We start from the raw sequence: 23095 nt of genomic DNA on the forward strand, positions 1-23095 counted from the left end.
TTGAAGATTGTTGAGGGTTTTGGTATAACAATGGGCCAACACCAATTTAGCAAAGAATTTCGGCCCCCAAATTATTTTTTTCTTCCTATTTGTTGTGTGAAACAAGCTCTCATGTGAAAGGAAGAACCCAACAAAGGGATAATTAGAAGGCGTGGATAAGTAGATTGAAAGGCAAAGGAGTCATTTTGCACTAATCTTGGGCTCATCCAAGTTCTCTCTGATGGGCTTGGAACATAAGGGAAACCATTGAGCCCATGTTAACTTACCTGATACTCAATATAATTCATAGACATGCCACCCACAATTTCAGGTTCATTAGTCAGAGCAAGCAATGCTAAATATCTAGCAGATACAGCAAACTCCTCTCTCATTTAGTCGATTTTTTTAGTAACACCAAAAACTCCATAAAAGGGAGGAAGACCTAAACATAAGGGGGGGACGGATTGGAGATTGATGGGGAAAGAGAAAAAAATGAATTTGTAATCAGACATCACCACATACATTCAAAACCAAACCTCCAAGTATGAAGTATCTCCATGAGTTTTTGGGTGCACTAAAAGGAGATCACCCTTTTCTCCCTCATCATATAATACTCTCATTTTCCCTTTTCCTTTGAAATTAACACCCAAGTTTAGAGAGTTGGCTGCAAGTTTTTCCTCTATTTTTCAGGTTTGTTGTGTCTAGCACATTGTCAAGACACACCCCTAGGCCCTAGCCTTCCTCATCATTCATGTGGAAGTGAGTTATGGATTCAACTAAATTCGGGTCAACGAGAAAAGCCGTATTAAGTTCAAATAAGTGGGGAATCGGAAAAGATCCCAAACAAATATCAACATGCCATTGTCGCCCAAAAATTGGCTATTGATCCTCAAAAGTCAAAAGCAATCCTCTAGAAAGTCAAGTCTAGCAAATTGCAGCAGAAAAGTCAACTAGACGAAATTTCATTGTAGCTTCGTGGAAACTTAGGTGGGAATTAAATTTGGGGCCACATTCAAGGAGAGAGATTTTTGTTTTGTTAAAAATCAACTCTGCCAAAGACACCGAAAATTTCAACAAAAAAGAGAGAGAATGAGTTTCACATTCATGGCCAGAAAAAAAAGAAACATAGAAAGAGAGAGAGCGTTTCTTGAAAATGGAAGCATGGTACTGGAGAAGCTAATTGTCTCTTGTAATGGCAGACCTACTCCTATACGTAGTTTCTCTTGTGAAGAAATTGAGAGGGCAACAAATAACTATGATCCTTGCCGAATCTTTCACAGAGATTTGTTGTATGAATGGTACAATGGTTCTTTTGAAGGCCGAATGGTTTCCATTAAGAAGTACATAAAAAAATTCGAGGAAGCTGTCTTCACCGATATAGCTATTTCTGCAAAGATGAGCCCTCACAATAATGTTCTAAGGCTCATAGGGTGCTGTCTCGAGACTCAAATTCCCACTTTAGTGTATGAATCTGCAGCAAATGGATCGCTTGCTTATCGATGGGGGGTATCCAATTCTAGTCTTAATGGAGAACAACAACAGCGTGAGCCCATGGCATGGCAGAGCAAGTTAAAGATTGCTAGAGAAATTGCTCATGCAATTGCTTATCTCCACACTGCGTTCTCAAGACCCATCATTCACAGGGACATTAAACAGGGAAATATCTTTTTAGACGAACATGATGTTGCCAAACTAACTGATTTTTCAGAGTCGATATCAATCCCCGAAGGTGAAACTCACATAGTAGATAGGCATGTGATTGGGTCTCGTGGGTTTGTATGCCCCCATTATGCTACCACGCTCCGTATAACGGAGAAAATTGATGTCTTCAGCTTCGGATCATTTCTATTAGAGCTTACAACTGGACAGAGGATATATCATCTAGCAAAAACAGCCGATGATGAAGGTGTGGAATTAGAAGATTACATAGAAAACGTAACTATAAATGAGATTGTGAATTTAGCAATCCAGGCAGGGGAAAGAGGAGCTGTTGTGGAGCAACAAGCACAGGCTGCTGTGAAGCTTGCCCTCCTATGCAGAGAAAAGGATCCGGAGATAAGGCCAAATATGGTTGACGTCACAAAAGAACTTAGAAAGATTGAGAGGTTGGTCCTATGATCATTCTGTCACTTGTTCCATCCAAGTTCCTTTATAAACATCAATTATCAAATGTGTCTATTCTCACCATCTTTCTGTATTTCTGTATTTCGCTGGATGAAGGGTGTGTACAAAAGATGTAAAAGTGAATAATGAATCGTTTCTATTATAGCTTTTAATTGGGCAGAAGTTGCATTAACTATTACGCACAGACTATTTTGATGTTCAGGATTTTGAAGATGACTTAATTTTTTTTTACCATAAATGAGCCTGTGGATCTTGCAATCCTTGTAGGGGAAGGAGGATCTGTTGTGTGGCAACAACTACAAGCTGTATTACAGCTGGCCCACATATGCAGAGAAAAGTATCCAGAGATCAGGCCTAATACGTTTGATATTACAAAAGAACTCAGAAAAATTGAGAGGTTCAAGAATCTATCCTTGAATAAACCTTCAAATTCTATAGTTGAAATTATATTATTTGAGTTTATTAGAATGCATCTTTTTATTTCTAAACTTATAAAAATTAGATTTACCAACTTTTTATTACTACACCACACCATAGACTATTTAGATTTTATCAATAAATTACAAATAATAACTTGATATCTTATGAGCTTATTTATAAACTTGCACAATTCAGGGTCTGTTTGGATTGAGCTTATTTTTACTGAAACTGAAAACTGAAACTGAAAACACAGAGCAAAATAATTTTTAAATGTGTAAATAATACCGTAAGACCCATTTTTAATGAAAAAGTGGTTGAAAAGTGGAATTTGTGGGTCCGTAAACAGTGCATGTGCATGGATGCACTGTTCACCATGAAAAAGTCAACCGGGTACTGTTCATGAACAGTATCCGCATTACTCCCTGAAACACGTGAAAAAAAAAAAAAAAAAAAAAAAAAAAAAGAGCCAGAAAACGCTAACGCCTAAACGCAGACGCCCAATCCAAATGAATACTCAATATCAAGTTCTTATAAGTATATTTTTGTACGTATAGAAATATAATATTATATATACTAAAATTGAGTACTCTCAAACTTGTTCACAAACACATTATAATATATGAGTTCAGTTTATCAAGCCTAAATTTAGACTTGAACTTGGCTCGGTTACTAAATAAACATATGTAAATAAGCTTTGTCGTGAAGCAAGTTCAAACTATTCATAAACAACTTAGTTCATTTACAGCTCTAAGTGAGATAATCACAAAAAGTAGGCATGTCCATTATGAAAATTAAAGAAAAAAAAATCTCTAAAATATTTGAGGGTTCCTTGAATCCCTAAGAATAACTCTAAAAGGTTCCTCACAAGCTCTCACTATAACACCATCTCTGCCAGTAAAATGCTAACAGAAGTAGGGAAAGACACTTGGAGGTTCAAATTATCTGCAATTGTTAAAGCCCAAAATCATGATCTCTGCTACCGAAGCATCACAACTCTTATGAAAACTGCAGAAGTACTAAACATTTGATAGATATTTCTGTGCTGCATTTCTGTAGTTGGATGCGATGTACCGTTGGTGTTTTCTCATTTTGTTGGTGATATTTTACCATAATTTGCCTACGTTATATGGCTTTTAGTCCTTTCTGTTGGATTTAGCCTCTCTCTTGAATTTGTTTTCCTCCTCCCTTTGTCCTAGGTGAAGTTTTACATCAAGGGCCAATTTGTTGGATTGCTATAGAAATCAGAAGAGCCAAGACCCTTTCGTTTTGAAGCTTGCTGGACAAGGGATAAATCCAGCTACTATGTGGTGGATGAAACTTGGGAGGAATAAGGGATCTGGGGTCTGAATGTTTTAAATAGGTCAAGAAAATTCAGAATACAAGGGCAGAGCTTTGAAAGTGGAACAAGAGTCATTTTGGAAGGTGCAGGAGTAGGACTAAGGAAAATAGAGAAGCAAATTGAGGAAGTCCAAGGCAGAGACACAAAGAACAAAGAAAGTAGAATCTAGAATTAGAAGCTGGTCTCTTCCTAGAGCTGGAAGAGTGGTTGTCTAGAGAGGAAGCAGTATGGAAGAAGAAGTCAAGGGACTTATGGCTTCAAGGAGGAGACATTAATACTAGGTTTTTCCACTCCTCCACCTTAATAATAAAAAGAAGAAAATATTTCTCCCAAATCAATCTAGGGAAAGGAAGTTGGATAAGCGAAAGAAAAGAAATGTACTCTAAGAAGAGTTTTAAAGAGTTGTATCGATCGGTCAATCTAGTTATTTATGAAGACTTGAACAACCTAGCTAATTTCACCTTGCATCACTGAGGAAGAAAATGAAGGTCTATGGAAGCTGCCAACTCCGGAAGAGATTAGAATAGCTCTTTTTGAGATGCAATCCCTTAAAACCCTTGAAGTTGATGGAATGTACTCTCCCCCCAACAACCCCCTAACACAACCACCACCACCCCCCCCCCCCCCCCCCCCCCCCAACACACACAAACACACACACACCTTTTATAAGCACTACTAGGAGATTCTGGGAGATCAAATAGTGAAAGCAACGCGGTCTTGGAGGGGGGTAGAATTCCAAAAAATTAAATTAGACTTTTATAGTGCTAAAACCAAAACATAAGCAGCTCACGTGCTATATAGTTTATGCTAATAATGAATTACTCTTTTGGGGAGCAAAAAAGGTAGAGTTTGACCAAACTGATCTCCTGTATAAACACTTATCGTGCTTGTTCTGGAAAAAACGTGAGCCTAGAGAAGTCAGGGGTGCTTCTTCTCTAATGGCGTGCACAATTAGTTCAACAAGAAGAGCTTAAAATGCAAGTATGACCTGAGACAACTCTCAACTCAAAATACTTATTAGGGCTGCCACTGCCACTATTCATTACTAAAAACAAAAAATTAAGAGTCTTTCAGCTAACTAAAAGAAAACTAAAATGTTAAGGATATCAAAATATCACCATTAGCGACATTGAGGACAATTTTGACATATAGGACAAATGTTAGGGACCAAAAGTGTAATAGGATGTTGGTGATCGACTTTAGTTTATGAATCTGCTGCGAATGGAATGCTTGGTGATCGACTTTATGTCTCTGGTCATGATGGTGAACAACAACATGAGCCCATGACATGGCAGAGCAAGTTAAAGATTGTAAGGGAAATTGCTCATGCAATTCCTATCTCCACACTGCGTTCTCAAGACCCATCATCCACAGGAACAAACAACTGGAAAACATCTTTTTAGACCAGAACAATGTTGCCAAACTAACCGAATTTTCACCATCCATATCCATCCCCAAAGGTGGAACTCATGCAGTAGTTGACTACCTGGGTGGGACTGCTGAGTTCATATGCCCCAACTATTTTAGCACATTCTATGTAATGGAGATAGTTGACGCCTACAGCTTCGGATCATTTCTATTAGAGCTTTTAACTGGAAGGAGGTTAGGTCATCTAGCACAAGCAGCCAAAGATGAAGGTGCGGATTTAGTAGAACATAAAAAACCTTGCTATAAATGAGACTGTGAAACCAGCAATCCTGGCAGGAGGAGGAGGAGCTGGTGTGGAGCAACAAGTACAAGCTGTGTTACAGCTTGCCCTCATATGCAGAGAACAAGATCCAGAGATAAGGCCAAATATGATTGACGTTACAAAAGAACTCAGAAACATTGAGAGATTCATCCCATGATTATTCTCCCCCAAATAGGCCAAATGTATCATTCAAGTCGGTGAAATTTATGGGAACGCAGAAAATCTAATCTTAATTCTTTAAAATGATGACATGATTTAATAAAGTTCATGATGGCAATAAAAGTTTTGTATTTATTTTGATTAGTCTGATTTGCACACCGTCTTTGCATATTTCACATACCTCTCATTTGTATGGTTAACTATTAATTCAAATTCAACGATCTAGATGAAAGGTGTGAACAAAAAATGCATTGAATAATGTATAAGTGGCTTTGATTTCTTTTTTCTCATCCCTGCATGCAAAAGCAACTCTTCCCCCCCCCGCCCCCCCACCCGAAAAAGGAACTAATCATCTGTCATTAATCAATTTGAAGAGATTCTACCAGAATTTACATATAGGAATCAAATTCTAGACTGCTTTTTGTCCACTCATATATAAATTTAAAAGCTGACCCATTGAAGTAGAATCTACAAAGAATATTAGACGATAGACATATATAACGCTCACTTCTATTCAAGATAATATATTCTTCATAGGTGAGTTTCATTCCTGCCAACATGAATACTAGAAAAGACTTCATATGCGCAATCAATTTGTATGATACTTTACCAAAGAAATATACCATAACTGAGATTTAACGTGAAGTTCTACAAGCACATTTCCTAGAATGTTCTTTCCACCCTAAGTTGAACCTTTTTCTCATAAAGTGGGGTTTGCAGCATTTGCTGGAGTATAATTAGCAATGAATCATGGAGCAGTACTATAGGGCTTACACAGGACTGACTATATGGATCCTAGGGCCCGAGGTTCAATCTGTTCAAATGGTCCATGATAACAAATGTAAGGATGAATAAACTGTTGAAACAGGAAGAATCTGTGTCACAACCATGAGATCCTTTTCATTTACCCTTAACTATATGTATATAAGAAGGCAATTTGATGGAATGTACACACGAGGAAGCTTAAGAAAATAATATAGTATCACTCAAAGGAAGCACAATAGAGTGAATATTTCATAAAACTAAGTGGTTCTATAAATACCATGTTAGCTAATCGAGATCGATAACTAATACTAAAACTAAAACCAAAACCAATATATATATATATATATATATAATAGAAAAGCTTGCATGCCCACAAGATTTCACACTACTCTTAGCTCCTGTAATAAAATATGTTACTAATCAAAAAATAAAAAAAAGATTTGACACAACTCTAATTAGGTCAGACCTCCAAAGTCATGCAAAGCCCAAATATTTTGAAACGAGAAATAAAAGGGAAAGCAAAGGGGGTTGAGGGTATTACGAAAGTAGAGCAGGTATGATAGTGCACAGATTGCAGTTATTACTGATGGTGCAAGAATAATGGGGTGGTACTTAAGCATGATCGTAGAAGTAGTTCTTAAAGGTTGCATAAATAAAGGTGTCAGTGTTACAGTCTGCATTAGCATCTTCAGCCAATAATGATGAAGATAGGAATGATAGCAATCTCATATCTGTAAACAAACTGAGAAATTAATAGGTCATAATTGGAATTTTGTGATATTTAAGTCAAAATGAGCACTTAAAGCTTTTATTTCTTAACTAGTGCAGTGAACCATTTTCTACGTGAATGTATTTGAAGTTCTTCACATTCAAAACTTGAAGGTGCTTCAAGATTATTTCACAAAGTAAATTGCAATCAAACAAAAGAAATGTGAGTTTCCCAAGCAACCTAAATTCAAAAATTACCTGCAAGACTGCAACTTTAAGGTTGAAAAGCAAGATAAGGTACATACAAGCTAGGTTTCCACTTTCCAGGCCTGAAACATAGCCACAATATCACACAAACACAAGGCTTGAGTCTGTACAAACTAAGTTTCTAATTTCCTGGCCTGAAATGTAGCCACAAGTCAACACAAAGTTAGCATCTGTGGTTTGCACCTCAATAATAATTCAAAACTCCAAATGTAAAGGGCAACTGAGAAAATAGTAATTACATGTTCTCCTTCCTCTCACAAAAACAGGGAAGCACAATGCACATATGGTCAATGCTGTTTCAATAGATGGGAATAGACAACATCAACAAAAGCAATTTCTCTTGCTACATAAAAATTAAGGCATTTAAAGGCCTTAGAAAACAGTCATCACAACATAGTACTACATAATTGACTCTGAAGAAAGAAGCATTAGGCAGCAGATATTGGAGCCCACAAAAGGTTTGGTTCTCATTCAAATAACAAAATAGCCTTAAAAATTTTGATGACCCTGCCACAGGTTTAAGAAAAATTCCCAAATAGCCATTACTCATTTAATCAATCAGGATAAATTACTCCTATAAAAGACTGGCCCCCAAATTTCTAACCCCGTTAATTTATTAAGATACTCAATATCATAGTTTGCAAGCTTAAGTTTGTCAACAACCAAAATTGCAAGTAATTTGAACTTGAAGGTGATACAATTTCTAACATCATCTTAGCATCCGAGACAACCATGCCCAGCATTCATAGCATTGTTTTTTCTTTATCTACAGCGCCCCTATTGGATATAAGTACCAAACTTACACAAGTACAACAGAATTCTGCTCCAAAGAACCTACACTCTGTAGTTAAAAATCTTTTAATGCTAAGGTATTGTTGAACTGTTTGAATTAAGACTAATCCCTACTCTAATACAGGGCCATGTATGAGGACATACCTTTTGCACCCTGCCTTTCATTGTAGAGTTGCAATTTGCAAAACTTCGAAAACGATATGATAAACAAGATATGACATTGTTAAGGCTGCATAAATAAATTAGAATCACCTAAAATCGTAACAATCACTCAGCACCCAGTAATTTGAATCGTCATGGAATTAATCTTCAAACTTGTCTCAAGGTGCTTCAATTTCACAGTGTTAATTGCAATCAAACTAAAAGCAACACGAGTATTCCAAGCTTCTATATACGAGACACATAATCACAGTAGACAACCAAAATTCAAATAATATCTGCAACTTTAATGTTGAAAAGCAAAAAGAGGCTGGAGTCTGCATACAAGCTAGGTTTCTACTTTCCTGGAAATGTAGCCACAAATCAATACAAACTTAGCATCTGTGGTTTGCATCTCAATAATAATTCAAAACCCCAAGCGTGAAGGGCAATTGAGAAAGCAGTGATAACATGTTCTCCTTCCTCTCACAGGAAGAGGGAAGCACGATGCTTATATGGTAAATGCTGTTTCAATAGATAGGAATAAAACAACATGAACAAAAACAATTTCTTGTGCTGCATAAAAGTTTTTCCATTCAAAGGCCTTAGAAAACAGTCATCACAACATAGTACTACATAATCGACTCTGAATAAACAAGCATTGGGCAGCAGATATAGGGGCCCACAAAAAGTTTGTTTCTCATTCAAACAACAATAAAGCCTTAAAAATATTGAAGACCCTGCCACACAGTTAAAATAATTCCCTAACAACCATTACTCTTTTAATCAATCAGGACAAATTACTCCTCTATTATTATTATTTGATAAGTAACTGGCCCCCAAATTTCTAACACCATTAATTTATTAAGATACTCAATATCATATAGATTGCAAGCTCAAATTTTTCAACAACAAAAATTGCAAATGATTAGAACTTGAAGACAATTGCTAACATCATCTCAGCATCCCAAACAACCATGCTCAGCATTCATAGATTTTTTTTTTAATTTTTTTTTATAAGCGATTAAGTTCATTGAAAAGAAATGAGAACAACACAATGGAAAAAAGAACACAGGCAGTGTGCTGCAAAAACAACAGAATAACTAAACTAACTAGCAAGGATTTAGTTAACAATTTTTTAATGCAATGCATTGTTGACCCATTTGAATTAAGACTAATCCCTACTCTAACACAGGTCATGATGGCATACCTTTTGCACCCTGCCTTTCATTGTGGCGTAGCGAAACTACCAAATGATACTATAAACATGATATGGCATTTATAATGCTGCATAAACAGATTAAAATCACCTTTCCATTTTTTTATATAAAAAAATAAAATAAAATAAATCCGTCACTAGGCACCCAGTAACTAAAACTGCCATAGAAGTAGTTACAACAAAGATGGTATCAAAACCATATGCAAACTAAAATTTCTATACAATTGAGACCACATAAGGAAAAAATTCCTGAACTACAAACATCTATTGTCCAGCATCCTCAAAAATACTATGGTGTTAGTTCTAACCAAAAAAACAGAAAGAAATACAAAGAAAACCTTTTTAAAAAGCATGCCCAAACATGTGTACATATAGACACACTTTTGTTATAAGCATACGCCTGCAAACACATTCAGATATCTTCATTCACTTGATGAGTGATCCAACATAACATAAACTTTCATTAGACCTAACATTTTGAAATTATAGTCCACTAATCAACGCTAGTACAACAAGTCAATCATTAAATGAAGTGGCAAACAACTATTCAAGATAATTCAAAATAATCCTTAACCACACATATATCACAAGTAACTCGCAAGTAGTTTTGCAGAAAACACTGAGAAGGCCAATGAGGTAACAAAACAAATACTACATTATTACTGAAAATAAAATAAAAATAAAAAAAAGCATCCCCCAGTTTTTCTCATCATTATCAAATCTGCCCATTTCCAGACCAAGAGAACTCATAGAAGTCTACATCAATACAAGGCAGATACCATAGATAGCATCTATTTCCAAAACTTAATTATAAGAGTTATTTTTCAAGGCATCTACATTATACAAGTAGTACGAAAACAAAACCTGGACAAACCCCATGAATTCTCCACCTAGTTGAGCAGCTCCAACTTACATGCCCATCTCCATTTTACATATAACCTGCAAATGCAACCCAGACTCTTTTGCTTATCCAAATATACCATTCCAGCACTAGCACATAAATCCCATCAGTGTTGTGACCACTGAATATCCTTAATGTTAATCCCTTCTTTCACCATCTCATAAAGGGGACTCATTTCCCTCAACTTCTCCACCTGATGCACTGTGAGCTCAACCGCCCTGTCAATCTCAGCCTCAGTAGTAAACCTCCCAATCCCAAACCGAATCGACGTGTGAGCCATATCCTCATCAACACCCAATGCCCTCAACACATAGGAAGGCTCCAAGCTGGCACTAGTGCACGCACTACCACTCGACACTGCCACCTCCTTCAACCCCATCAACAAGCTCTCCCCTTCGACATACGCAAACGAAAGATTCAAATTCCCAGCATACCTCCTCTCCTCACTCCCATTCACCACAACCCCATCTAACTTTTCCCTAACACCATTCAGCAATCGCTCTTGCAACGACTTAATTCGCTTTTCGTCATATTGCATTTCCATCTTAGCCAACTCACACGCAGCCCCCATTCCCACAACGAGTGGAGTCGGCACAGTCCCACTCCGAAGCCCTCTCTCTTGACCACCACCGTTCATCTGCGGCTCAACGCGAATCCTCGGCCTTCTTCTCAAGTACAAAGCCCCCACTCCTTTGGGACCGTAGATTTTATGGCCACTCAACGACATCAAGCTCACATTCCACTTCTCCACATCGACCGGAATCTTCCCCAACGCTTGGGCAGCGTCTGTATGGAACGGAACATTGAATTCCTTGCAAATTTGACCGATTTCCTCCATCGGTTGAATCACTCCAATCTCGTTATTAACAGCCATAACCGAAACAAGCCCCGTATCGGGCCGAATAGCGGATCGGAGCTGATCCAAATCGATTAGTCCGTCGGATTTCACCGGCAAGTAGGTGACTTCGAAGCCTTCCTGCTGGAGGTGACGGCAGGAATCGAGGACGCACTTGTGCTCGGTCTGCGTGGTGATGACGTGGCGCTTCTTGTCCTTGTAGAAGTGCAAGACTCCCTTGACTGAGATATTGTTGGACTCGGTGGCGCCGGAGGTGAAGATAATTTCCTTAGGGGAAGCGCCGATGAGAGAAGCGACTTGGGAGCGAGCGGCTTCGACGGCGTTTTCGGATTCCCAGCCGAAGAGGTGGGTCCGGGAATGAGGGTTGCCGTAGCGAGAGATATAGAAAGGCAGCATAGCGTCGAGGACACGCGGGTCCACCGGTGACGTGGCTTGTACGTCCAGGTAAAGTGGTCTTCCAGAGATTTTGACTCCTTTCATTGTAATTCCTTCAGTGTCCTCGTGGTAATCGGCGGCTACGGCGGCGGCGGCGGCGGTGGAGAGGGGGCGGACGTGGTTAGTAGTGGTGAATTTTGATAATAGGGTTTGGCGGAGAGTGGAAGCGAGAAGCTTGGAGGCCATGGTGAAATTTGGATTTTTATTTTTTAATGTGTTGTTGCTTGGTGGTGTGATAAAGGGGTTTGGAGTTTTGAGTCTCTCAGATAGATATTTTATTATTAGTAGTTTTTTTTTTTTTTTTTTTTTTTGGAGGAAGAGGAAGAAGAGGAAAGGGATGAGAGAGTAAACAGGACGTGAATGGTGTCACGGAAGGATTGGAATTAGGATTAGGGCTGGAAAGTGGTCACCGACTCGATTCTGACACGTGGCAGAACTAGAGCCATGAGTGCCTTAATTTTTAAAATTGCGATTTACCACAAATACCCCCAATCAAACTTGAGCTGAAAAGGCAGATTTTGGTCATTTGAAGCTGAATCAAGTCATCAAACGTCTCACATCATCAAAACACAAAACAAAATCTATTTCTTATTATAACAGCAAAGTTGAATTAGAACAAAGAAGAGTCAAGCGTATCTAACCCAGTTTGGCAATGGGGAGGCGGACGAGGCACTGCTTCTTGGTGATCTCCGCTGGCTTTGTCCTTTCAGCGACTCTTGCTCTCCACCGGCCTTCTTCCTCTCTCTCTATGCTGCATTCTTTCTCCCTCTCTGTCTTCTATTTTCTCTTTTCTCTTTTCTCTAATGTGATAAATGTGGAATCGTGAAGTAAATAGAATAACGTGTCTCACCAAAAAAAAAACGGTTGATTTTTTTTATATATATAAAAAGAACGGTTGAAGCATGATTTTAAAACCTGGACCAGACCGTACAGTTCAATCAAGTTAATCGGAAACCATTCATTAAAACGGTTTTTTTATCCTAAAAAACCAGCATATATGAAAAACTCAGTAAACTGTGCGAACCGCAGTTCAACCTCACAGGTTTGAAAACCGTGGACGGTTGTCACGGTTCTCGCAGGTCTAGTTGAATCAGAGTTTTTTTTTTTTTTTTTTTTGGGTACTTACAAGCTCAACCATTGATGAAGCTTCAACCTCAGACATTGAGATCACACCACTATTGATGGGACTGACGAACTCAACCTCTCTGAATGATCCCATCGAGACCGATGAGGCCGTCTTCTGAGACGAGCTAACCACATGTCCATATCACTGATGAAAGTAACGAAGCCATTCAATGCAGCCAATAATGTCCCGAGCAGTTACAAGACCACCTGTACAGACCGTTGGATGCCTCATTAAGGCACACATTACTGAGCATGAGGCATTACCAAGAGAGACATTAAAGCCACATTAATAACCACAATGGCTAGGGGCTGTGGAAACATATATTAAATTCTCACAACACCAATACAAGGTACATAGACACACCAAAAAGCATTACTAATTATTCTGATACTTTGTTATTTCCAGAAAGCTTTCTTATACTGATTTTGGCATCAGAGACATTGTGGCAAGCACCACACCAATGACCACCTTAAAGGAGCTATCCTACAATTTTCATGGTGACACAAACGAATACTCAGCTCCATCTGGACACACTCACAACAACTGACGAATCTGCACTTCATCAATTTGGTGCTGTTTGTGGGGAACTAGGATTCGAAAGCGTAGTTTCCAATCAACTTCTACATTTAGATGGAGTCCAACTAGGATTCAGCAGCCTTAGCTCAACAAGTCTAGGCTCTTGCGGCCACCGTCGAAGAGCTCACCAGACATAATCAAGAAATGAGGCTACGGTTTCAACAAGAGGAGAATCGGTCTAGAGCCAACCAGGAGGATGAGGGAGATAGCCATAGAAGAAGTGACCGTCGAGGACCTACTACTCCGAATGAACAAAACTCAGATCTTCTTCAAAAGATGAGGAATGAGATGGACGAGATAAGGAACGCTACTAAGGAGAAAACGAACCAAAGCCTGGATAGAATGGTCAAGGCAACAGACTCGCCCTTCACTATGACGGTCTTGGAATGCCCAGTGTCATCGAAATTTCGGTTGCCTCAGCTTGAGCCGTTTGACGAATTTAAGGACCTCCAGGACCACCTCAACACCTTCAAGACGATACTAGGCCTTTAACAACCTCTTGACGAGATACTATGTTGTTCTTTCCCCACCACTCTCAAAAGAGCTGCAAGGGAGTGGTTCACAAAGTTACCAATATTGTCCATCGACAGCTTCGAGTAGTTGAGTAACGCCTTTCTACGCCACTTCATCAGAGGACAACACCTGAAGAGACCAGTAGACTACCTGCTCACCATCAGGGAAAGGAAGAAAGAGACCCAGAGGTCGTACGTGAAACGCTTCACTCAAGAAACTCTAGAGGTAGACGAAGCTGACGACAAGGTACAGTTGACGACCTTTAAAGCTGGATTGAAATCCAAAGAGTTCGTGGTTTCATTTGCGAAGAATCCTCCTAAGACAATGGCAGAGATGCTCTTAAAAGCATAGAAGTACATGAATGTTGAGGATGCACTAGCTGCCATAAATGACGTGGAGAAGACAGGAGACAAGGGAAGGAAGGAGGACGATCGTAAAGGACGAAAAAGAGAGCGCCCAGATCGTCAGACTAGTGATGGGAGTAAAAGGAAAGACGAAAAAACTCCACGAATGGCAAGGTTCACTCCATTAGTTATGCCTGTTGACAAAATTTTAGCGCAGATCAAGGATGAACATTACCTCGAATGACCAAGGTCATTACATTCATCACCCCACATGTGTGACAAAAAGAAGTACTGCTGGTTCCACAAGGATCACGACCATAATACCGAGGATTGCAGGGACCTAAAGGAGCAGATAGAGGAACTTATACGAAAGGGGAAACTGCAGAAATATGTGAAAAAAGGGGAATCCAGTAGATTCAAGGACGACAACAAGAACCAGCACGAACCTTCGCCCAAAGACGAGGATCACACATCCCAACATCCACCAAGTGTGATCGGGGAGATAAAGACGATCACAGGCGGCCCTTCCACAAATGGGTCGTTCAAGTCCCTCAGGAAGGCATGCCAAAGACAGGTAAATAGCATCCACAAAATGCCCCCATTTAAGCAAAGACGGACAAACCGAGACATGACTTTCTCAGAAGAAGATGCTAGAGGAATGAAGCAGCCTCATGACGACCCCCTAGTCATAATGCTCATAATAGAAGTATTCAATACCAGAAGAATCCTCATGGACAATGGCAGCTTCGCAGACATCATCTACCTGTCTACTTTCCAGCAGTTAAAGCTAGATCCGAGAAGGCTACGCCCATTTGACTCCCTTCTCGTCAACTTCAACGGAGATAGGGTATACCCTAAGGGAATAGTGACATTGATGGTAACAGTAGGGACTTAACCAAAGCAGTTAACCCGTTAGTTAGACTTCTTGGTGGTAGATTGCCCCTCCTCTTACAATGTGATTATCGGGAGGCCCACACTCAACCGTTGGAAATTAGCCACATCCACCTATTACCTGAAGGTAAAATTCCTAACGGAGAACGGTGTTGGCGAGGTAAAAGGAGACCAAGTCCTGGCTAGGAAATGCTACCAGGCCGTGTTAGCTGCTAAAGAAAACCATACATGGATGATAAAGGAGAAGGAGGAAGATAAAGTGGAAGTCCTAGAGACAGTGGAGTTGGTTAAAGGCAAGACAACAAAGACGACCAGAATAGGGACGACACTAAGTCCCGAGATGAGGACAAGACTCGTCCAATTCCTTAAAGAGAATCTAGATATCTTTGCATGGAGTCATGAGGACATGTCGGGTATATCCCTAAAAGTCATCCAACATAAGCTAAGTGTGGACCTGAAAATGAAGCCCATCCAGCAAAAATGACGAGTCTTTGCTCCAAAACGGAACCAAGCAGTTACGAACGAGGTTAACTAATTGTTATCAACAAGCTTTATTCGGGAGGTTTACTATCCAGACTAGCTCGCTAACATCGTCCTAATGAAGAAAACGAATGGGAAATGGAGAATGTGTGTGGACTTCACGGACCTAAACAAAGCTTGCCCAAAAGATAGTTTTTCTCTGCTAAGGATAGACCAGCCGGTGGATTCTACAGCCGAGCATAGGTTACTAACGTTCACAGATGCTTTCTCAAGGTACAACAAGATAAAAATGGCTGAAAAGGACTAGGAGAAAACCGCTTTCATCACGAGTCAGGGGCTCTATTGATATAAGGTAATGCCCTTCAGACTAAAAAATGCAAGAGCAACCTACTAGAGGTTAGTGAACAAAATATTCAGCAAGCAGATCGGGAGAAATATGGAAGTGTAAGTGGATGACATGCTCGTCAAGAGCAAGGAGGAGCCTGCCCATCTAGACGACCTCAAGGAAACATTTGCCACACTCAAACAGTACTAAATGAAGTTGACCCCAGCAAGTGTGTCTTTGAAGTAGCCTCGGGGAAGTTCCTGGGATTCATGGTGTCCCAAAGGGGGATAGAAGCAAACCCAAAGAAGGTACGAGCCATACTCGATATGGCATCGCCCAAGACCGTCAAAGAAGTCCAGAAGCTCATAAGAAGGATAACAGCACTTAACAAGTTTGTCTCTAAAGCAACGGACAAATGCTTACCCTTCTTCAAGACACTGAAGCAAGCTTTTGCCTGGATTGACGAATGCGAGGCAGCGTTTCAAGAACTCAAGTACTACCTGAGCAATCCACCCCTCCTAAGTCCGTCCAAGGAAGAAGAAAATCTATATTTGTATCTAGCAGTATCAGCTACAGCCGTGAGTGCAGCCCTGATTCAAGAAGAGGACAAGAAACAACTCCTAGTTTACTATGTCAGTCAGGCTTTCCAAGGAGTAGAAGCCAGGTATCCCAAGATCAAAAAGATTGCATTTGCACTAATAGTAGCTTCGCACAAGCTACGGCCGTACTTTCAGGTGAACCCTATCTTGGTAATGACGAACTAACCCATCATGAAGTCCATGAACAAACCTGAGGTAGTTAGGAGAATGGTCCAATGGGCAATCGAGCTTAGCCAGTTCGACATCGAGTATCACCCCAAGACAGCCATTAAGGCACAGGCTCTAGCAGACTTCATCGCCGAGTTCACCCTTACAGACAAAGATAGCCCCACGAACGAGACAGAAAGGTGGACGATACAGACCGATGGTTCGTCAGCCCAGAAGAGGGGGGGAGTAGGGGTCGTTATCACCACCCCAGACGGAGAAACGCTTAAATACGAAGTTTAACTAAAATTCCTAGCCACTAATAATAAGGCCGAATACAAAGGAATACTAACGGGACTAAGAGTCGGGAAAGCATTAGGAGTTAAAAACCGACTCCTCTAGAGCAATTCGAGACTGGTAATAGGGCAAATAAAGGAGGAATATGAAGCGAAGGAGGAAAGAGTGCAAAAATACCTCAGGCTGACGAAGCACTTAACACAAGGGTTCGATAGGGTGGAGTTTGAGCAGAGCCCAAGAAGGCAGAACATGATAGCAGATGAAATTGTGAAACTGGCATCGTTAGAAGAAAGATCCACGAGTATGGGCTTAGACATGAAAATCCAGAAACACCCCAACATCGAAGAAGTCCCTACATTTGCAATCTAGAGCACAAATAGTTGGATGACATCGATCATATCCTTCCTTCAAGACGGACGTCTCCCATAGGACGTTGAGGAGGCCAAGAAGGTCAAGAAAAGAGCAGCCAGATTCACGATCCTAAATGACACCCTGTACAAGAGAGGCTTCTCCATGCCCTACTTGAAATGCGTTGACGAAGATGAAGCCAAGTATATCTTGGAAGAGATCCTTGAAGGGGTTTGCGACGACCATGTAGGCCCTAGATCCTTAGTAAGTAAGGTTTTCAGAATAGGTTACTTCTGGCCTACCATGAAGGTGGACGCAATGGAACTCATCAAGAGGTGTGACAAGTGCCAAAGGTTTAGGAATGTCCAATGCCTTCCAACCGAAAGACTGACGACAATAGCCTCCCCTTAGCCATTTACACAATAGGAAATCGACACCGTCGGCCCGCTGCCCCAAGGTAAAGGACAGGTAAAGTTCCTACTAGTCTCTATTAACTACTTCACAAAATGGGTCGAAGTAGAGGCTCTAGCAACCATCACCGAAGCAAGAATCCAGAGCTTCGTGTGGTAGAACATAATTTGCAAGTTTGAGATCCCACGGACGATCATATCAGATAACGGGTGGTAGTTTGACCGCCAAAGCTTCAGGGACTTCTGTTCAAACCTAGGGATCAAAAACCAGTTCTCATCCCCGGGACATCCACAGGCAAACGGACAGATGAAGGTGACTAACCGAATGCTAATTAAGATTATCAAAGCCAGGTTGGACAACGCAAAGAGGGCCTAGCTAGAAGAATTGCCCAATGTCTTGTGGGCTTACAGGACTACGACAAGAACCCCAACAAGAGAAACCCCCTCCAGACTCACTTATGGCACCGAGGTGGTAATCTTGGTCGAGGTGGGAATAACCAGTCTCAGGCGAGAGATGTTCCATGAGGAGAGTAACGACGATCAGCTACGAATCAACCTAGTCTATCTAGACAAGGTTAGAGAGAAAGCTTCTAACAAGATGACGAAATACTAGCAGAAGATGGCCGAGTACTACAACAAGAGGGTGAAGCTCAGGTGACTCGACATAGGGAACCTCGTCCTGTGCAAAGTCACCCCAGCAACCAAAAACTCTGCCCAAGGAAAACTCAGCCCCACATGGGAAGGACCTTACCGGGTCATCCATTACTCCCGACAAGGCAGTTATCACCCGAAGAACATAGATGGATAGAGACTTCCACGACCATGGAATATTGAGCACTTGAAAAAGTACCACCAATAGATGTAACAGATGATTGTACTCATTCTTGAAAGTAATAAAAGAACTATTCAGCCAATGTTTTAATGCGAACAAACATAAAATGGGTTAAGTAACAAGATTCCGCTTTGACAAATGTAAGTTACTGATGAAACCATAAAAATGACAAGATCCCTTAAATGGGTGTAAGTCATAAAAAATTGGCTAAGTAACAAGATTCTGCCTTAACGAATGTAAATTATTTACGAAACCATAAAAATGACAAGATCCCTTAAATGGGTATAAGTCATAAAAAATTGGCTAAGTAACAAGATTCCGCCTTGACGAATGTAAGTTACTAACTAAGTCATAAAAATGACAAGATCCCTTAAATGGGTGTAAGTCATAAAAAATTGGCTAAGTAACAAGATTCCGCCTTGACGAATATAAGTTACTAACGAAGCCATAAAAATGATAGGATCCCTTAAATGGATGTAAGTCGAAAAATTATCTAAGTAACAAAATTCTGCCTTGACGGATGTAAGTTATTGACGAAGTCATGAAAATGACAAAATCCCTTAAATGGGTGTAAGTCAAAAAAAAAAAAAAAGCCAAGTAACCAAGATTCTACCTAAGACGGATATAAGCTATCACCGAGACAATATTCCAACGAAAAGTTTGACTAGGCAACAACGATACACATTACTGACAAAGAAGGAACAACCAAAGAAACAAAGCAAGTAGAATCAAGAATGCAAACTAGTAAGTATAAAATTACAAACAGAGGTAAAAGTCTAAAGACAACGGGCAACCAGCATTGTATTTATAAGCCCCTAAACGCGAGGTAAGATTGTTCTCAAATTGGAATATTGTTCTTAAAATAATTAAAAAGGCCCAAAAACACACTAGGCACTTACACCAAAAAAAAAAAAAAAAAAAAAAAAAGAAAGAAAAGAAAAGAAAAGGGAAGAGTGAAACAAGTGACAGGTTCAGGTGTTTGTGGCTGCATCATCAACTAGAGGAGGAAGAGCACTCTCAGGCACATCACCTTCAGGGGCTGTGGAATGGGAGGCCTCGTTAGCATCCATCTCCTTATTTACCTCCTCGAGGTCAAGGTTTTCCAGATCCACTCCAGAAGGGTGCTTGATGAAGTATCACCTCAGGAGCTCAAACCGTTTGAAGTACAAGCTGAAGAGCACAGTATTGTACTCTTCAATCTGATAGAAAGCCTCCACGACCTTAGCAGCTATGGTCTTGACCTTCTCCTTGGCAGCTAGGAGTTGCTCGTCCTTTTCCAAAGTTAGCTGTTGTTCAACTCTGAGATCGTCACTCAAGGTCTTGACCTTTTCCTTGGCAGTGTTAACCTTGTCCATGACAGCTATCAAATTTTTCTTCAACTTCGAGTTCTCCACCTCCAATGTCGCCACCTGTGATGCTACAGACTTGACCTTAGCCTCCTGAGTTAGATACTCTGAGGTAAGGTGGAGGCTCTCCCCTAACACCTAAAAAAAAAAAAAAGGGGGAGAGGAAATGAATTTGCACAAGGGCATTACCTAGACAAGCTTGTGGAGATGACGACCCATAAGCTCACTTGGAGACGAACCCGAGAACACCTTCATCTCCTCAGCAGAAAAAGTCTCCTACGCTCTGGTCATCACGACCCCAGCATTGTCCTAGACGTTGGACGGACGAGAGTCAGCCTTTTCCTTCCCCTTATCACTAACCCACTACCTCTTTCGTTGAGGAATGATTTTTTCAACTGAGGTAGCTGGGGAGGCTATCCTTGCCGTCTCAACACCAAGAGTAGCAGGGGTAGTAGGAGTGACGAAGGCACTCTTATCTGTCACCTTCACATTTTTGACCCTAAGATTGGAAAGGGGCTTGTTCTTCTTGGCCTTCATTCGGGCTTACATACTTTGGTTAAATTTCGTCGTCATTCCTGTCGAAGAAAAACACTTGTGAGAAAAAGTATATGTGCAAGAAAATCAACATTGACGAGATTAACACTTACTCTTTTTCTCCTCAATCTCAAGGTTACACAGGACGAAGGCAAACGGTTCTGGACCAAGGCAATAAAAAGCAAGAGTTCACGGGTCCACCAAGTCGTTGAAGTCCTTGATCGTCCTCGCGTACTCAATCGCCTTCTCAACACGTCCCTTGTACCTACTTTTAAGCTTGGGCCGTCTCTTAACTGCACAAGACAGTGGGCAAGGGAGTTAGTGACGATGAAATGATCACGATGAAAATTAAGGAGCTAGGAGAAATAATGACGCACCTAAGTTTAGGGTACCCCATCGACGGAGCAACCCTGGGAGATCACCCCAAACCTCGTTAGAGGGAGTCTCCCAGTCGTCCTCAGACACAAAAAAGAATCTTGACTTCCAGTATCTGAAGGACGAGGGAAGGTCCCGGACGATCCTAGTTCTCCTTTCCTATGGCAACAACTCATAATACCCATGCTCTTTAGACTCCTTTAAACGGTACAGGTAGACAAGCTCGTCCACTCTGATCATATCTTTGTCCGTAGCAGCCAGCCATATCCCCATACAACTGACCACTATCCTCCACGAATTGGGCATAAGTTGCCCAGGAGCAATACCAAAATGATTTAACAGCTCCATAATAAAGGGGTGGACGGGGAGTCTAAGCCCACACAGGAAGGCAGCCTCGTAAAAGCATACCTCCCTAGGGAAGAAGTGGCAAGCCCATTCCTCCTCACGAGGTAGAAGAACCCTAACCCTATCTGGGAACTAAAATCTATCCTTAAACCTAGAAAGTGTCTCATCGTCTAAACCGCATGCCTCCTCAAAGGCATGGAAAGCCCTAACCTCACGAGGGACAGAGACGGCGATATCCCCCTCCACGGGTTTATCACTGGACGATAACCCAGTTTCTAACTCACTTGACCTCACCTCAGACATTCTCTCTCGCTCCCTCACCAAATTCTCAAACCAGTCAATTGACTAACGAAGCAAAGGTAGCAAATCAACCAATGCAACACTCAAACTACTACCCTTAAAGACAAAATTCTCCAAGTGTGGGAAAACACCTAAAGAACCCCCTAAACGCGCAAAAAGGAAAGAAATCGAGGGGCAGGCTATCCTAACCTCAGAGCTACTAACCATGGAAAACCAGAAAATTGAGTGAAAAGGCTGAATCCTAAAAACCCCAAAAACCAAAACAAAAAAAAAAAAAAAAAAAAAAAAAAAAGAAGGAAAAATCAGAAGTTTGTCACAACCAAAAAGAAAAGTAGCAAGAAAGAGGGAGAAAAGTGTACCTCAAAAAGGGAAAGATAGGAAGCTCAACCACGCCACGCACCAGCTCGGAGAAGAGTTACAGAGAAAGGTTGGAGAAGAAAATACTCAGAGCAATGATTGGGAGTTTGGGAAGAGTAAAAGGGAAAGTGAGAAGAGGAGAAGTTTAAAAACCAAGGCTCAAAAAACTGAAATTCAGTGGGAAACCCAAGAGTCATACAAAGTGGAGCATTAATTCCACTGATTAGAACGTGCCATGTGGCCACAACACGTGTGGCGTCGCCACTACGTATTTAATGCAGAGCGAAATCCCAAGAGTCATGTACAACCTAAGGACCTTTTATCTTCTATGATCGTCATGACACGTCACGACGACCCCAGAATCCGGGGGTAGCTGATGGGATTGACAAACTTAACCTCCCTAAACGATCCCATCGAGATCGACGAGGCTGTCTTTTGAGACGAGCTAACCACATGTCCATATCACTAACGAAAGTAATGAAGCCATTCAATGCAGCCAATAATGTTCCGAGCGGTTACAAGACTAGCTGTACAGATCATTGGATGCCTCATTAAGGCACACATTACTGAGCATGAGGCGTTTCCAAGAGAGACACTAAAGCCACATTAACAACCACAACAGCTAGGGGCTGTGGAAACATATATAAAGCCTTCACAACACCAATACAAGGTACATAGACACACTAAAAAGCATTACTAGTTAATCTGATACTTTATTATTTCCAAAAAACTTTCTTATACTGACTTTGGCATCGGAGACATTATGACAAACACCACACCAATGACCACCTTAAGGGAGCTATTCTACCATTTTCATGGTGACACAGACAAATACTTCGCTCCATCTGGACGCACTCACAACAACTAACGAATCTGCACTTCATCAACTATTGTTCTTATTCTTCTTTTTAGTCTCGCTCACCTTGTCTCTCCACGTTTTTGTCGACTACTTTTTTGCATTTTCTCTTTCTCAGAGTTTCGTTTGTTGTTTCTGCAATTTTCTTCCTCCTGCTTTTTTCCTCTGAACTCTAGAATCTTCTGGGCTCTTTGAAGGTGATTGACAACTTGCATCTGTCACCCACTACATTCATGCTGTCAACCACTCTTTTTAAAATTTTATTAGGTTTAATCCATTTTTTAATGGTTTGTCTGGCACTCTTC

General features: G+C 40.7%; 4 protein-coding genes across 4 annotated transcripts; 3 read left to right on the plus strand and 1 right to left on the minus strand.

The window, feature by feature from the left end:
- Nucleotides 1-862: 862 nt before the first annotated feature.
- LOC126732971 (serine/threonine-protein kinase ZRK1-like) lies at nt 863-2713 on the plus strand. Its single transcript, XM_050436067.1, has 2 exons — nt 863-2084; nt 2371-2713. The coding sequence occupies exons 1-2, from the start codon at nt 1069-1071 to the stop codon at nt 2459-2461; spliced, it is 1107 nt and encodes a 368-aa protein (XP_050292024.1). The 5' UTR covers nt 863-1068; the 3' UTR covers nt 2462-2713.
- A 2437-nt stretch (nt 2714-5150) lies between these two features.
- Nucleotides 5151-5709, plus strand: LOC126689905 (non-functional pseudokinase ZRK2-like). Its single transcript, XM_050385067.1, has 2 exons — nt 5151-5499; nt 5567-5709. Exons 1-2 carry the CDS (start codon nt 5151-5153, stop codon nt 5707-5709), a joined length of 492 nt encoding a protein of 163 aa, XP_050241024.1.
- Nucleotides 5710-10237: 4528 nt separating this feature from the next.
- LOC126732972 (cysteine desulfurase, mitochondrial) lies at nt 10238-12124 on the minus strand. The gene has a single exon (XM_050436068.1). It carries the CDS (start codon nt 11976-11978, stop codon nt 10608-10610), a length of 1371 nt encoding a protein of 456 aa, XP_050292025.1. The 5' UTR covers nt 11979-12124; the 3' UTR covers nt 10238-10607.
- A 2498-nt stretch (nt 12125-14622) lies between these two features.
- LOC126689906 (uncharacterized) lies at nt 14623-15246 on the plus strand. The gene has a single exon (XM_050385069.1). The coding sequence runs from the start codon at nt 14623-14625 to the stop codon at nt 15244-15246; it is 624 nt and encodes a 207-aa protein (XP_050241026.1).
- The last annotated feature ends 7849 nt before the right edge of the window (nt 15247-23095 follow it).

The sequence above is a fragment of the Quercus robur genome, chromosome 6, assembly GCF_932294415.1.
Source record: "Quercus robur chromosome 6, dhQueRobu3.1, whole genome shotgun sequence".
Lineage (NCBI taxonomy): Eukaryota > Viridiplantae > Streptophyta > Magnoliopsida > Fagales > Fagaceae > Quercus > Quercus robur.